Source organism: Panthera uncia, chromosome B1 (genome assembly GCF_023721935.1).
Source record: "Panthera uncia isolate 11264 chromosome B1, Puncia_PCG_1.0, whole genome shotgun sequence".
Taxonomy (NCBI): Eukaryota; Metazoa; Chordata; class Mammalia; order Carnivora; family Felidae; genus Panthera; species Panthera uncia.
Genome location: NC_064811.1, coordinates 40,513,975 through 40,531,063, shown reverse-complemented (window position 1 = coordinate 40,531,063; position 17,089 = coordinate 40,513,975). Strand labels below are relative to the sequence as shown.

At 41.6% G+C, this 17,089-nt stretch overlaps 1 protein-coding gene and 1 long non-coding RNA gene across 5 annotated transcripts in view; one reads left to right on the top strand and one right to left on the bottom strand.

Annotated features, from left to right (window-relative positions):
- Positions 1–6,615: 6,615 nt before the first annotated feature.
- Positions 6,616–15,091, top strand: LOC125923646 (uncharacterized). Its single transcript, XR_007458107.1, has 3 exons — positions 6,616–6,749; positions 14,518–14,729; positions 14,922–15,091. It is a non-coding gene; the product is annotated as an uncharacterized LOC125923646 (long non-coding RNA).
- Positions 13,668–17,089, bottom strand: part of DCUN1D4 (defective in cullin neddylation 1 domain containing 4) — an 84,954-nt gene continuing 81,532 nt past the window's right edge. For all 4 annotated transcript variants that reach the window (XM_049632068.1, XM_049632070.1, XM_049632072.1 and 1 more), the window contains one exon: positions 13,668–16,986. In XM_049632068.1, coding sequence (XP_049488025.1) covers positions 16,931–16,986 — 56 coding nt within the window. In that variant the 3' untranslated portion in view covers positions 13,668–16,930. The remainder of the gene's footprint in view (positions 16,987–17,089) is intronic.

The following is a 17,089-nucleotide window of genomic DNA, read 5'->3' as shown; positions in this document are numbered from 1 at the left end:
AATACAATATGACAAGAGTTTATTAATACTTTACTGTAGTCAACATCCGTGTGCAAGCATATACAATGGCCCCCATGTACAAAAAGATTCCATTGAGCCAATAGACAGCAGTGATTCTGTTAGTGATAGTGAAAGTCGTCCTACAAAATAACCCTCCTCTCTCTTGTCCCCCTCACATCAGCCACTAAGGGTTTCAAAGGTAAGTGCAGGCTAATTTGTTTATTTTCCTTATATTTTGTATTTTCTTGATTATTTTGTATTATATTACAGTATTATAATCATTTTTATATGAATAGTTTTGGGTTGTGGAATGAATCATCTTAGTTTCCATTATTTCTTATGGGGAAATTCGCTTTGATATACAAGTGCTTTGGATTACAAGCATGTTTCTGGAACAAACTATACTCATATTTAGTTTTGCTGTTTTGGTACTTTATTGGAAATCTATTAGGACTTACTTTTTTAACAAGCATATGGTTATTTTTGGTATTGTTTTGTGTACACTTAAAAAATTGCCTATTTTGAAGTTGTTGAAAGCAGTGTGCTATAGAAGTCAATTAGGTCAAGTTTGATAATTGTGTTGTTCAAATGTTGAATATCTTTAATGTCTGTCTGTGAGCTTTGTTCAGTTAGTGACAGAGGTGTGATAAAATCTCCAACCGTGTAGATTTGTCAATTACTCATTTTGGTTCTGTCACTTTTGGCTTCTTATATTTTGAAGTCATCTTATCAAGTTCATAAGATTTAGAATTGTCATATTTTCTTGATGGATTGAACATTTTATAGGTATGAGAGATCCCACTTCATCTTCAGTAACATGGATTGCCTTGAAATCCACTTTGTCTGATGTTAGAATTGCTTATCAGCCTTCTCTTTGTTAATGTTTGCAATGACCTATCTTTATCTACCTTATTATTTAAATATTTTGGTATTTAAGATTTGCCTCTTGTAGGCAGCATGTAGGGTGGCCTCTTGTAGGCAGCCTCTTATAGGGCAGTTAGAGTGGTGGTGTTGTTCTGAACATCTTTGACTTTTAAGTAGTGTAATTCATGCATTTACAATGAATCTAAATTACTGATATATGTGGGTTTACATGTACCATCTTACTAATTATATTTATATTATATATACCGTGTTTGTTTATCTCTTATTTTAATTAATTAGATTACTCCATGGCTTCCCTTTTATTAACTTGTCCTACATTCTTTACCATTTATATCGGATAGGATTTCAATTTAGCATGAACAATTTCGTTTATTATTTCTCAGACTGCAAAACTGCTGGGAACACATTCTCTTGATTTTCAGTTATCTGAAATGATCTTTGCCTTTATTTTTGAAGGATATTTTCACTGGGTGTAGAAATTCTGGGTTAACAACCTTATTATAAATTTATAGCCCACAAGGTGTTGGTCCAAGATCTTCTCAATTTCATTGTGTTTGATGAGGAGTGATGGTTACTGAAATGGCTGTCCTCCTATATACAGTGTTTTTGTTTATACCCTGCTACTTTTGTGATTTTCTCTTTTTCTTTAGTTTTCAGCAGTTTGACTATTATGTGCCTAGGCACGGTTTTATTCATAATTATTTTGTTTTGGGTCTCCTGAACTTCTTAAATCTGTAAACGTATGTGTCGCAATAAATTTGGGGGAAATTCTAGTCTCTGGTTAGATCTTTGCTGTTGTCCCATAGATGCATGAGCTTCTATTCATTTTTTAAAAATGTCCCCCTCTTCTTCATATCGGATTAATATCCATTAATCTATCTTCATTTATATTGAATCTTTCCCCATGAATTTTTTTTTCTTTTTTTTTTTTTTTTTTAAATTTTTTTTCAACGTTTTTTATTTATTTTTGGGACAGAGAGAGACAGAGCATGAACGGGAGAGGGGCAGAGAGAGAGGGAGACACAGAATCGGAAACAGGCTCCAGGCTCTGAGCCATCAGCCCAGAGCCTGACGCGGGGCTCGAACTCACGGACCGCGAGATCGTGACCTGGCTGAAGTCGGACTCTTAACCGACTGCGTCACCCAGGTGCCCCTCCCCATGAATTTTTAACATTCAGGTATTGTATTTTTTACTCCTAGAATTCCCATTTGGTTGTGTTTTATAGTTCTTATTTCTCTCTTGAGATCTCCCATTTTTATCCTTATAACAACTGTTTTCCCTTCTGATTTTTGAGCCAGTTATAATGTCCACTTTAAACTTCTTATCTATGAAGCCTAACATCTGGATCACCTCAGGACCAGTCTCTGCCGATAGTTTTATCTTTTGAGATTTGGTTATATTTTCTTGGGTCTTCATTATAAGTAAGTTGGGGTTGTATCCTGGATATTGTGATTGTTTTGTTGTGGAAACTCTGGGTTCTGTTAAACTCCTCCAAAGAGTGTTGGTTAATTTGCTTAGATTCAAATAGCAAACTCTGCCTATTGTGTGGCACCTCAAAATGCATTTCAGTATTTTTATCTTTAGCTGTGCCACTTGCAAACTGTCTTGCATATGCAAGGTTTAGGGGTTAGTTGAAGATTTGGGCAGAGTTAATACTCAGAATTTGGGACTTCTCCCTTCTGACTCTGTTTCTGGGATTCCTCCTCACTTTCTAGAGGCTGTGGTTGTCCTGAAATCTGTCTTCTGGTTATTTGAAAGACTGCAGGGTTTCTATGAAAGTTTTACTCTCCCCATGTGGTGCAGACTATGGCATAACTAAAAGCTAAAAAGGTAAACTAAACTAAAAGCTATAAAAAATGGAAAACCTTTTTTTGTGCCATTCTCTTAATCCAGGTGTCAACTTACCTTCAGATTCTGCCTGTTTTTGCTTACTCTCCAGTGCCTTCAGGTTATTTGTTTTTAATTTATTTACAGCACTTTATAGTTTCTACTCGTACATGTGGCTGCTTTTTAAGATTTTCTGTCCTTGTTTTTCTAGAAGTTTTACTCGTATGTTGCTTTCTATTTGTCCTCTTCAGGTATTTGCAGCATTCCTGAATTGGGGCTTCTTGTCTTTCATTAGTTTAGGAAAATTCTTGAACAATGTTTTAAAATATTGCTTCTGCCACTTTCTCTGTCCTCTTTCTCCAGGACTAAAATTATTTGTATTTTAGACCTCTTCCCTGTGCCATAAATCTCTGACTTGTCTCTATATTTTCCACTTCTTTTTTTTTTTTTTTTTTTAATTTCTTTGGGCTTCAGTTTGGATTTTTTCTGACATATCTTTTATTCATTAATTCTGTCTTTGTTGGGTTTTATCTTCTATTAAATCCAATCCACTGAGTTATTTATTGCATCTATTAAATTTTTCAGTTCTAGAATTTCCATTTGATTCTTTTTTATAGTTTCCAGTTCTCTGCTGAAAGTCTGTCTTATAGATATAATTCATAGTTATTTAAAGTCCATGTTAGATAACACTACTATCTCAATTTCCTATGAGCGTCTTATCTATTGGTTTTTCTCCTTTCTTAAAAAAAAGTCTTGTCATTGGGGCACCTGAGTGGCTCAGTGGGTTAAGTGTCTGACTCTTGATTTCAGCTTAGATCATGATCTCGAGGTGCATGGGATTGCTTGGGCCCTGCATCGGGCTCTGCACTGCCAGTGCAGAGCCTGCTTGGGATTTTTTCTCTCCCCCTCTCTCCCTGCCCCTGCTACACTTGTGCTTTCTCTCTCTCTCTCTCTCTCTCTCTCTCTCTCAAAAATAATCAATATGGGGCACCTGGGTGGCTCAGTCAGTAGGGCGTCTGACTTTGCCTCAGGTCATGATCTCATCATTTGTGGGTTCAAAGCCCCTCATGGGGCTCTGCACTGACAGCTCAGAACCTGGAGCCTGCTCTCCACAGAACCTGTGTCTCTCTCTTCCTCTCTGCCCCTCCCCTACTTGTGCTCTCTCTTTCAAAAATGAATAAACGTTAAAAAAAATAACAAACATTAAAAAGTCTTGGCCTTTTTGTTATTTTTGACTGATTAACATTTAACAAACATTGTGTATAGACAATGAAGTTGTAGACATAAAGTTCTGTATGATATTTCTTTTTAAAAAATTTTTTAACATTTATTCATTTTTCAGAGACAGCGAGAGACAGAGCGTGAGTGGGGGAAAGGCAGGGAGAGAGGGAGACACAGAACGTGAAGCAGGCTCCAGGCTCTGAGCTGTCAGCACAGCTGACAAGCCCCGATGTGGGACTTGGACTCAAAGACCACTGAGAGATCATGACCTGAGCTGAAGTCAGATGCTTAACCAACTGAGCCACCCAGGTGCTCCCTGTATGATATTTAACAAAAGAAAGATTATTTCAAGGTTTCAAGAGTCTTAAAGGTACCTAAATGTAGACCTCAAAAAGTGGAGCAAAGACAGCTGGGAAAATGCATTCCGGTCTTAGAACTTTGGGGACTAGAGCTGCTTCAACTCTCCCTCAGGGACCTGCTCATCTCAAAGCTGCTTCTCACTGCTGCTCTGGGTTAACCAGCTTTTACTTCTGACTTACTGACATATAAACCATGTCAAATGACAATCGACCTCAGATCTTCATGACATTCTGGATCTCATACCCACCTATTTCCTCCTGACTGATTCAGCACAGTTTAGTTCAAATTCCTGAAAAAGAGAATATGAGAGGCTCAGCCAACAGATTGGTACCCGTCGGGAATGGTGTGTATTCCTAGTCTAGTCAGTCATAGCCGTAACCATAGGTGTGAACTCACATGTTCAAAAAGGGCAGCAAGATCAGGCTTGGAGGGAAGTCCCAGCAGAACCAAGGATCATCACATCTAGTATAGTCTGAAAAAATTGATGACAGCATCATTACATTTTATGTTATTGTCTTCATCTATTAGCTTTCCTGAAGATAAATTACCTCATTGTTTTAAATTTGAATTCCATTTTTCATGAGTGAATAGAATTTTACTTCACATATGAATAAGCCATGGAAGATATATATATATATATATATATATATATATATATATATATATATATATTTTCTTGTTTTTTCCAGAGAGAAGTTACATCTGAATCAGTTAGGCAGTTAGACTGAGGGCAATCACGTCAGGGATTGAGTTGATTCAGAACTGAGCTCTAGTCCTATGAGTACTGGTCTATTTCTAGCTCATCCTTACTTGTAAACCCCTCTAGCTTCTCAGAGTCCTAATCGTAAGTCTGGGGGTTTACCAAAGCCCATCCTCCTCAGCAGACTCTGAACTCGAATTTTATCACCCCGTATCAAAGAGTCCTTCAAAAGACTCAGTGAGTCATGTCAGTGAGCCCTCAGCCTCTGCTTTCACTTTCAGAATGGGCTATTTTCTGAAGGGAAAAAAGTGACCTCAAATACTACCTCATCTCTCTTGGCTTCTTTCTTCTTCTAGATCTTTGCCCAACAAATGTTCACTTCCTTAGTAGCCTTTCAATTCCTCAAGCAGATTCTAAAAATATCTTGCCTAACTTTTGAAGCTATCTTTATGAGGAAGTTGTCAAGACAGCCACTGTAGGAAGCAAACTTCATCTGCTGTCTACATACTTCCCAAGAATGTCACCAATTTATAATAAGAACTGGTCTTATTTCCCAGGACCTTTGGTCCTTCCATATTATAAAAGATTTTATAGCTAACTTTTACATTAAATGTTGCACCTGGTGGTTTTTCTCAAGGCCATTATAGCACATTCTCTCTTCTTGCCCCGTTGCCTCAGAGAGACCCCAAATTTGGCCTAAGCAACTCATGAAGGTGGAAAAGTGTTATTTAGTGGGATATACGTGTCCTCCTCTACTCCAGTCATCACTTTTTTTAAATTTTTATTTATTTTTGAAAGAGAGTTTGTGTGTGAGGGGGACAGAGGATCCGAAGCGGGCTCTGCACTGACAGCAGCGAGCCCAATATGGGGCTCAAACTCACAAACCATGAGACCATGAGATCATGACCTGAACCAAAGTTGGATGCTCAACTGACTAAGCCACCCAGGCACCCCACTTTTTTGTTTTGGATGAGGGTTGTGATTTCTCCCACTTTGCCTGGCACATGGGTAATGACAAGTGTTAATCTAATTGGATAGTTAGGACAAAGTGAGACATCTGAGTGGACCCTATTTGCCACCATGACATGAGACTTTCCATAAGAAAAAAACTATCACCTCTCCCCTTGTTTCCTAATATGTCCACAGATCATTCTGGCTGGTCTTACACAATCACAACCACCAATGGCCAGGCTTCTCAAGAACTCTCCAGCTCTTATGCGAGCTGGACTTTAGCTCTCTCATCAAACAGGAGACACATTTGGAAAGTGACAGGGGTTACCCAGCTATCATTTGATTTCTCACATTGAGGGAACCTTCAGAATATGTTTTCCAACCCTTCCACTTGACTATCACATTGAGGTATAGTCTCCCATCCTCTGAGGGACCTGATATTAGGACTCCTTGGTCCATGGAATTATTCCAATTAGTCTCCAAAGCTTGGGTTTGCGGAGTACAGGGTTGGATAATGATGGGGAAAGTCAACCTCTGATTCTTTTTTCTCTATTAAATGTGTTACCATGCCAATGATGTCACAGTCCTGGTGGGGAGGCCCACCCAGATCCATTCTTCAGCTTCCTCCCATTACCATCCATTCCATTTCTAGACTGCTCCCCATAGGAGTGGTTGTCTCTTACCTAGTTAGGTTCTTAGTCTCCTACACTTCCATCCTCCAGAACATCCTTCAAGATCTCCTGTTTGTCAGGTGGGACTCTAGCCCTGGAGATGGCCTGCAGGAAGAAACTAGAGCACCATTGGGTGAGTCCTCTTCATCTAAGTAGTCATAAATTGTCTTTCTACCTTAGTATCTCAGTCTCTGTAGAGCTTACTGTATTCTTGGGAAAATCTGACCTCCTCTGATGTTTGTTCCAAATTAGTAAGGGATAGTCTGGTATTCCTCATATTGTAACTCTGAGCACAGCGTGCCCTCTCATCCCACTTTTTCTTTTAATCTACCAGATGACCCATGCCAGTATCCCAGAATAATCACACAAATGTCATCATCCATTGTGCCTGCAGCTTGAAAGCCACCAAAAGCCACTGGCTGGATGGCACCACTCCAGTAACTTAGGAAGTTTCTCACGCTTGCCTTAGTCTTTCTCTGCTACCTTCTTACACATGATGTCTTTCTGCCCAAGTGTGTTAACTCTTCACAGGGATTGACCACAGGGCTGGTCTGGATTTGAAGACTAGTAGGTATGGCATCTCAACTATGGAGACTTCCACTTTGTTTTACCACCCCTTTACCTAGAAAACAATGCAAAGTATATGCAAGCCTTCAAGGATACATGGTAGTTCAAACCAGTGGACATGGCGTCACTGGGTTTCCCTTACTTTTATTTCTCTCGAGGCAATTAGACCTATTCCTTAATCATTTCTCATTCTCCTCAGGGGCTCTTCCATACTTCTATCTCTCTCCTTGAACCTCCTACTTCTCCCTTCCCTCTCTCAGTAGAAATCTTTGAATCAGTCTCTGAGATCAGGTCTCATAAGGTGACACCATTTAACTGCCGCCTACTCATAGCCATTTCCCCCTCTTGTCTCAGGGGAAAACTGGTCCCTTGCCCTAAGTCTCCACTTGGCTGTAGGGTTGGTTCTTCCTCCTGCTTATCTCCAGTCCCTCATTCCATCACCATCTCCTTTCTCTCCTTTATCTTGAGAATAAAAAGGTCTTATACTCCACTTCAAGAAAGGAGGGAAAAGCAGCAGGTTCACTGGCCATAGTAACATGTAATAACTACTCGAACTGGTTTTAAACTTGTCCCTGCTGATCAATGACAGCTTTGTATCATCAGTACCCATGTGTGATATTGTGACTGATAATAAGAAATGTGCATTTGGTTTTGATCCCAGATCCTGGCATAGTTCCTAAAGCCCTTGGAAATTCCCTAAGTGATGAGAGGATTATGATACCTTTGTAATGTTAATGAGGTGACTTTTAGAAAGCCCCTAGGTAACCTAAGGATGGGGCTGGCTTCCAGGGAAACTAACCATGTGGTTAGAGAGTTGGAACCTTCAGTCCCACCCCCTTGCCCCCACGTCCATAGAAGGTCTGGAGATTGAGTTCAATTACCAATGACCAATGATTTAATCAATTGTGCCTATGTAATGAGGCCTCCATAAAAACTCCAAGAGACGGGGTCCAGGGAGCCTCCCGGTTGGGGAACTCATGGAATTTGGGGGAAAGTGGCACACTTGGAGAGCATGAAAGCTCCATGCCCCTTCCCACAAACCGTTCTCTATGCATCTCTCCATCCAGGTGTTCCTGAGTTACATCCTTTTATAATAAACTGGTAAATGTAAGTAAATATTTCCCTGAGTTCTATGAGCCACTCTAGCAAGTTAATTGAACCCAAGGACGGGATGTGGAAACCTCCAACGTATAGGCAGTTGGTGAGAAGCACAGGTGACAAATGCTCTTGCAACTGGTGTCTGAAGTGGAGGGGGGATGTGACGCGGTCTTGTGGACTCAGCCCTTAAGCTGTGGGATCCACCCAGGTAGATAGTGTCAGAATTGAGTTAAATGCTTAGTGGTGTTGGAAAACTCACACACATCAGACCATGCCTTTGAAAGCCAGCCCCACACTTCTGAGTTAGCCAATCAGCAATATTCTTACTCCAGTGACCTCAATTTCATGGCTGAAGTACAACCAATCCATAAACATTCCCACTTCTGAAACTGGCCAATCCCTGAACGTCGTGTGTTCCTAGAACTCGATAAAATTCGCAGGAGAGGGGCACCAATAACCCTATTGGAGACCCAAGCAGCACGCACAGGGCTCCCGTGCCTCAACTTTCCTCGTGGCAAAATTTTCTCTACACCACGTGGCTCCCTCAGCAAATTGTTGGAGGTGGACACATCCGAGTTGAATCCTCACTCTCCCCACCTTCCGGCCACGTGACTTAGCACAAGTTACGTAAACGTTCTGAACCTCCATTTCTTCCACATGTTTCCCATGACGGTTGAAAGGTGTCTCAGGAGATGAGCGTAAAGCACGTCGCCCTGGCTGACCGTCTTCTCTTCTGAAAGGAGCTAAATGATGCCAGTAAGCCACCAACTGGCCTTCCTGTCTTCATCCTTCGGATCCATCACAGCTTGCTAGCAATCAACTCTCAAAACAAAGTCCATGAATATATGCACGATATTCAGCGTCTAAAGTAACAAAGATGATTGTGTTGAACCAGAAAATCTAATTGTTTTCTGGTTCCCTCTCATGAGCCTGTCACCTACAATGTCATCTCATAGTGGTCAGAATTCAAAAAGTACTCTGCCTAAAAGACCCATAAAAGTCTATTCCCTTACACCTCCGATTTCCACGTTGGAGCAAGGGGGGGGGGGGTGGTTGTGGGTGCCTTCTAGCAGCCTGTTCTTTTAACAGGGAGGGTGAAGGTGGGGTAGGGGGAGACCCAACTGCTTAGCTGCAAAGATTCTGACAGACTCCACAAAAGAACATATGCTGTATGAAGACTGACTCAATTCTGATGACGTGGAGAAAGCACAGGCTCTCTGCTAGCCTGCGTGTTCTCCCTGCTACTGAGACTTGGCTCTCTGAAAATCTGTTAGCAGACGAACTCCCCGCTTTCTGAGCACTCGTCCATACCTTGGTCCCGCTTGCCCCACTGCTCCCCACGGAAGTTCTCCTCCCCCTAAGTCCCTCTGCCGTATTGTCAGACCCTTCTCACCTCCCAGCATCTCAGCTTCCCACTCCCCATGCTGAACCTCGGGGGTCTTCCTCCCAGGAGTGTCCTCCCTTCTACAGAAAATGCCTAGTGGCTGGGCCCCGGGGAAGGAAAACTGACCCTCCCGTGCCCCTCCTGTGCCCCTCCTGTGGAGAGCGGGCTGGGGTGCTCTGCACCAGTTTCCTCCATCTGCTGAGCGGGCAGGCTCAGGGCCGATCTCCAGAGGATGGCAGAGGGCTACACCCTCTGTAAGAGGGCAAAGGGAGCATTCACACCTGCTAGAAGCCTCACACTGTGTGCGAGTTTTCCACTACAGTCAGCCTTCCCCAGAGTGAACTTTGGTAATCTGGGAAGGTGTGCCTCCACCAGGAAACACGCTCGACTGTCCCGCTGCTTGATTGTAGCTGCCTCGGTACATTCCTTATCATTTGTCAGGAGATACTTCTGTTGGCATCTTTTCATCAGTTGTATCGCTACCTCTTGGTGACAACCACAAACTCCTGTCCTGAAAAGCCTAATCGAATGTCGCCCCTATTGCTATCTTTGCATACACGACTAGACGCCCCCCGAGAGCTCTCCTCGGCCGAGTCCCCATCTATCCCTATAATGCCCTACTCTCCAGAGGAACTCTAGGCTCCGACTGAGCTGGTGTCTTTCTCATCTACCATTTATTTGTAAGTGGCTGATGCCACTTACAGCCAATGGGCACAAGACCCCCAGGTCCTTTCCAATTCTTCAGTCTGGTGATTTTCTATTTACTCCAGTCCCCACTCTGCACTTACACGTTAATGCCCGTGTTCCCAATTTCACACAGGAGCCCTGCCTAACATATAAAGTTTGTTGATACAATGATTATACTGAGAATCTGAAAATCAACCTTGATTAGAGCAATAAAGGAGGAATAAGAACTTGAAGCGTTTATGAGCACTCTGAGACATGCAGAATAGGTTGCTAAAATGCACGTATTAATCTATCGGGATTATGTGTGATGGAATCACAACCCTCGTCCAAGTCCCATTCTCAAAATGGACTGGGTAGGAGCCCTCACAGGCAATGAAGCCGAAACACGTAAGAAGCAAGGAGACATGAAATGCAGTGGCCCTTAATATACTATTGAAAGTTGGCCAACACTTTTTGGTGAATTAGCTCACTGGCTGTGAGTACAGCTGCAGCTCTTCTTTATCATCACATTTATCCCAAGATTTCTAGAAAACGCTAGCTTGAATTTCAGATATTCAAATGTAGGCAATTCTGAGATGTCTCTGGAAGAACACAAACACTCCTCAGCTTACTTCCTTCCTGCCCTGGTTCTTCACAACCCACATGCTTCAGGGAGTGATTGCAAAGGAATTTTTTTCAAAGGACTGAATACACTTCTCCAGGAGAAGAGATTTACATTTTAAATGATGTTTTAAGACATTTCCATTTAATTACTACAGACAATTTCTGTTTTTCGGTCTCCAATTATTATTCTCAGCATAGTCTACTTACTCACCATAATTTCTAAGCAAGTACTTGGACACACGGGATGATTTTATTTTTTGTTATGGCAATTGAAGATAAATGTTAGGAACGAATTGGGGGGGGGGGGGGGGAACCCAAACTATTTTTTGCTGAATGGGCCGAAAGTGGCAAAAGTGGTCTATTTTGGATTATCTTCTGCCCTAAATGCTTAGATAAGTAGACAGGGCCAGCAAGCTTGAGGTGTTCTTTCCTTACGTGATAGGTTTGTTTCCTCTCTAGCTGTAACTAAGTTCCACTGGCAATTCTTCTCTAAAGGAATCATGAAAGCTTTTCTCTCACCTTCTGCCTGAAAGTTATTCTTCACACTAAGATTTGGGGATAACGTTCAAGCAAGTCATACAGGATGATGTAATGCATACTGCACCACAGAGAACACGTCCTGCCTTCCTGTTGGTTCAAAGAAAGCAAGAAAGGTGCTGTCCAGAAGTAGCTAATTCTCTTCCTCACTTCTGTAGCCCTGGGGTGGACTCGGTGACCTTCCGTCTCTTCCTGTGGGTGTTTGTCATTTTTCAGTTCACTTTCCTCTTCATCCCCTTATTGCAAAAAGTGGTCTTTAAAAATGCTCTTCCTTTGAAGCAAACTTCCTATAAACTTTTTTTTATTTTTATTTTTTGAAGTTTATTCATTTTTGAGAGGGGGTGGGAAGGGACAGAGAGAAAGAGAAACATAGAATCTGAAGCAGGCTCCAGGCTCTGAGCTGTCAGCACAGAGCCCAATGCAGGGCTCGAACTCATGAACTGTGAGATCATGCTCTGAGCCGAAGTTGGGCGTTTAACCGAATGAGCCACCCAGGTGCCCCCTGTAACCCTTTTTCCTTCGGAAGTCTGCTGCAACGCACCTCAGCTGGGTTTTTTGTCTTGAGCAGGCATTAGTGATTTATTCTCTCCCCAGTCTACCCTGTTTGTTACATTGCTGGAGAACTTTATTTCAATTCCTCTGAATTTTTTTAAATGTTTATTTTTGAGAGAGAGAGAGAGAGGGACAGGAGGAGAGGCAGAGACAGAGAGAATCCCAAACAAGCTCCATGCTGCCAGGGTAGTCCAACGTGGGGCTCAATCTCACGAATGAGATTGTGTGTGACCTGAGCCGAAATCAAGAGTTGGACACTTAACCGACTGAGCCACCCAGGCACCCCTCAAGTCCTGTGAATTTTCATATAGACTAGTATTGCCCAGAGAAACACATCTCATATTCCTATTTTGTAGCACTGGATGAAGCGGCCTGTGGTTTTCTGCTATTTGCTGTATCCCAGGTTGGGTCCTCGGTCCTAACACTGGCCACCTCCCACTCCTTACTATCCATATAGAATTAAGCTCTTCCCTTCATTCCAACCACCGCCTTTGTAGGTGTCTGCAAGAGTTATCTTCTTGATTTGATCCTCAGCTTTTGGTCCAAATTATCGTTGAAACACCATCGACAGCACCAGTTTAAACAGAGTGCGTCTGGATTCTGTATGATAGGAATCTTGTCTTCGACCTCCGGTCTTACTTTCAAGCTTCTGGGAGTCTTAAAGTCTGGATCAGTCCTTGAGGATCTTCTCATCTTTACGCGAGGTTTCTTAGCTCCTGGCAATTCTCTGCCAAGTGCGAACTGTGTGACTTGCTTCCTTCTGCGTACATTTTCTGGGCACCCACTCCGGGCCAGAGGTCCTGCCACCAGGGAGCGGATATTCTAACGTGAGACACTTTCAGAGAGCGGTAACCAGGACTGACACACGCTAGACACTAACCGCACGGTAGCGCTGGAGGCAGTAAGAGTGGTCATTTCTGTCCGGCTCTGGCACGTAGTAGACACTCCGTTATCTGCTCGGTATTTTAGAAATATATAACATGCGGTTGTAGATCTTCTTATCACAGTTTGGCTGAGGAGCGTTTGTACTGTATCTGGAACCGTTCTAGCTTAAAAGAGACTAAAGAGGAATGACAGCCAGATGCAACGCTTTCCTCCAGATTACGAAAACAAAATTGCTATCAAGGCCAATTATCGGTACAGAGAGATTTTAATCTGTGCTGTATATTAGGTAATAGTCTTGGATCAATGTTAAATTTCTGGAGTGTGATCACTGTATTGCGGTTATAAAAATGTCCCTGTTTCAAAATTGGAGGTCTGGAGCTTCATAATGTAATTTACTCTCAAGTTCAGAAACAAGCGTACCTATCCACAGAGAAGGGCGTATGCACGCGTGTGTGTGCGTGTGTGTGCACACACCCACACACTCGGTGGTACAGAAAAGGTGGCAAAATGTTAACGAGCAGAAAATCTGGGTGACAGGTATATGGATGGGTGTTCACTGTATTCTTCCGTTTTTTTTTTTTTCTCTATAGCTTTGAAATTCTTTAATATAAAGAATTGGCGCAGGGGGTGGGGGGGCGGCGAGGAGAGGAGAAAATAAAAGATAAAAATACTCTGGAACTACCTTCAGTGGTTTTTGAAGCAAAAGCCCGGGAAGTGAAAAAAGAATTGACAAGTCAGTTCTGAAACCAAACACAAATACTTTTTATTTATGGGATATCATTTTACATCAATTCCATGAAAACCTAAAACCAGTTTGCTGTACTCAAGTTAGGTGGCATAACAGTATTGTAGTTAAGCTGGAGTCACAGGACTTGCACGCGTTTATGGATGTAATGCAAATACTGACGACACGAAGCGTTCACAGTTACAGGTTGGCTGCTGTCCACTTAACAGTAACCCCCAAGGGAAAGGATTCTATGATAAAAAGCAACCCATGTTTTGGTCTCATTTACAGACACCCAACGTTTAGTTGGTCAATGAATTCTATACATTTATTATACAACATATGAAAGAATAAAAGATAAGGCTTACAGAGGTATTTTAGCAGTTGTAAGAATAAAAACCAAGGGCACAAACTAACTTGGAAAGCTTTCTGTATAAACTTCAAAAGCACTGTTAAAATGGAGACTTGAGAGGCAACAGATGTCCGTTGTTAAATGAGAATCTAGAGGGGTGTCTGGTCAGATTCTGTAAAAACTTAATTCAGAGTTCATGCTTCAAAAAAGCGGCATGTAACATTACAGTGGGTGTTCATGGCAAATCAAATCATGAAACTTCTGACCTACCAGGAAACACCGAGAAGTTGTATTCCATGACAACAGAGTATTGCAATGTGTAGTTCAAAACACAGTGGAAAGAGAGAAAAGGTGTAGACAGGTAAGAAAGAAAAACCAGAAGAAGGCACCCTAATTTCTTTAACATTAACCACTAAATAAGTGTCTGATGACTGCTCAATTTTATGTAACTTAGGAACATTTTTAAGAGAAAAGTATCTTATTACTCATTTGGCCCCTTTTCTGCTCCCTAGAAACAAGTGCTGACTGCATAAAATCAAGAACTGAGGGCAAGCACTCCACAGTCACAGAGGCTTATTTTTCAAGGAAGTTTGAAAATTATTTGGAGTTTTCTAAATATGCAAGATTATCATCACGTTGGAATACCTACTTTCACATTCTGTACCACGAACAGTTTTCACTCGGGTTTTCCGCCCATCATCAAAATGTTCACTATGGATGAAATGTAACGTCTCCCCATAACAATCCTTTTATTTTAGGATTAACTGTGCTTAGTGTTTAAAACATTCTCCAGTTTCTAACAATAACTTTTACAACAACTTTATCTGTGATTCATACTTGTTTAAACAAAACTGCAATTGATCAAATTTAAGAACTGTGGCCATTAAAGTGTGTTTTTGTTTTTTTAACTTTACAGGATACTTTTGGAAACAAATCAAGTTCTTCGCCAATTCAGACTTGGCGATGGCCAATCGCCACTGGAGTAACAGGCACCCGTTGGAACGGAACCCCTTGCAACACATCGGTCCCAAGAGCTGTGCTTGCCATCAACACCTTCTATGCTTCTCAGGTATTAATTTGTGCAAACCGGTATGAATTTGTAAGGTAGAAGTGAGTCTACAATTCCTAAGCAAGGAATGATCAAGTATGCTTAATCACTACAGAGTTTTTCACACTTCTGGTTTATTTCACAGCAAACCAAACATTTCTATTTGGTAGAAAAAGGAAGTAATTTCACTCTACCATATCATGATTTTGTATATGCACACACACCGTATATACATACAAAATTTCTGTCTTTGGTGGTTCAGTTAGGGAAAAAAATAATATGAAAATCTGAACACTGTTTGCAAATAAACTGTGACATAGTGGTCAAGAGTAGCATCGTCTGTGTGCTTTACTCATTTAATGCCATTTAAAGGTTCACATTTAATCCAAAAGATTTTTTTGGCCAGATTTTGAAATAACCCAAACCTCTTCCAATCATTATTTAATCATGGATCCTGCTCACATCTATAGGATTCATTTGTTCAAATGCACCATTAGCTTTTTACTTGGTTTATATCATTAGACTTTTACGTTTTCACAAAACTTTAGGGACTAAATCAGGCATTCAATAGCACCAGTTAGTTGAGGGGAAACATGTTACCTAAAAATTTCCTCAAGAAGGGTAAGGCAAGGGGGGGGGAAAAAAAGACACAGCATACAAACCCCCAAATACCGTCCTGTTTACTCTTGTTTCCTCATCCACATAAATAATGGCTATCACCTTTCTGTACAAATTACCCAGGTAATGAATGACGAGTGGCCCCTCCAGGAAAGGTCCTACTGCGTAATAAAGTTAGCTCAATGCTGGTGGTTTCGTGTCCACTGCCTGCAATGGACATTCTGCCAGGGAAAGCCTAGCATGAGAGAAACAAAACGAAACGAAACGAAACGAAACCTCTCGCTTACAGTAGAGTTCTTTTTCCAAAAAACTAGAAAATTAGACACCGTGAAAGCTTAACTGAAAATCCAAACCACAACTAGAAGTGCTCTGCGGTGACAAACTGCCAGCGAACCATTCGGCTTCCACGGAGGAGGCGAAATCAAGGTTACTTCGAATGGCACGGGAAGCATCGGCAGACCCAACACTGACTAGGAGAATGCAAAAGGAGAAACAGAACCGCTGAAGGAAGTTTACGAGAGTTTCAAGCTCGTTTTCAAAAGGTGCGATTTTCATTTGTTCACGTGTACCTATATTCGAACTACTCCGGCTTTAACATCAGAGGATAAAATCCTACACCTCGCATGGTGGAAAGGCTTGTGGCATGGTGCGTGTCTGTATGTTCAAGTAATTAGAACTTCCGTCGTTTAAAAGTGCTCATATTTAAGTAAACCAAATTATATTTGGTATATGCCTCTGAAAATTTAGGACTCCCACCTGCTTCACGAAAGTTGGCCTCTTAAACAAGAAGGTTAATTCAGGTAACATTTGCTTGTGGTAACAGTTGTTCTCTCTTGTTTTCTGAAATGCTACATTTGAGACCAAATAAAGTAGAATTGGTTCGTCTGAAAAAAGGGACTAAGAAATATGCCACAAAAATTATTTTTACAATACAGTTTTGCAGAAATAATCTCTAGGTGAAGCTTTTTCTTTTTATACACATATACAAAATTTAAACAGCAATATACACATCATCACAGTGAGGACGTTGGCAAATTCACCAATCTGTAGTGTAAATACAAACCGCAAAGCAGCCTTCCAAGAGAACAATGCTACACAGCAAGCAGAGCTGACCCGTTCCATAGCAAACACCACAACGTCCCTGCAGAAGGGAGACAGTGCAAGAAAAGCAGCATGCGCTTGGATACAAACAGCAATTTATGGCTAATGGTTGACATATCTGTGGTAACAGTGACTCTCTCGCTGCTATGCATAAAGTCCTAGGACATCTGTTTGTCTTTATACCACTCCACAAACTCGTCCAACAAAACTGGCCCTAAAGAGAGAGAGAAAACAACACGGCTATGAGGCTCTTCCTCACAGGGGGATGTGCGAATGCACGGTGGCGGGGGTGTGAGGGCGCCCAGCGCGGGTACTTA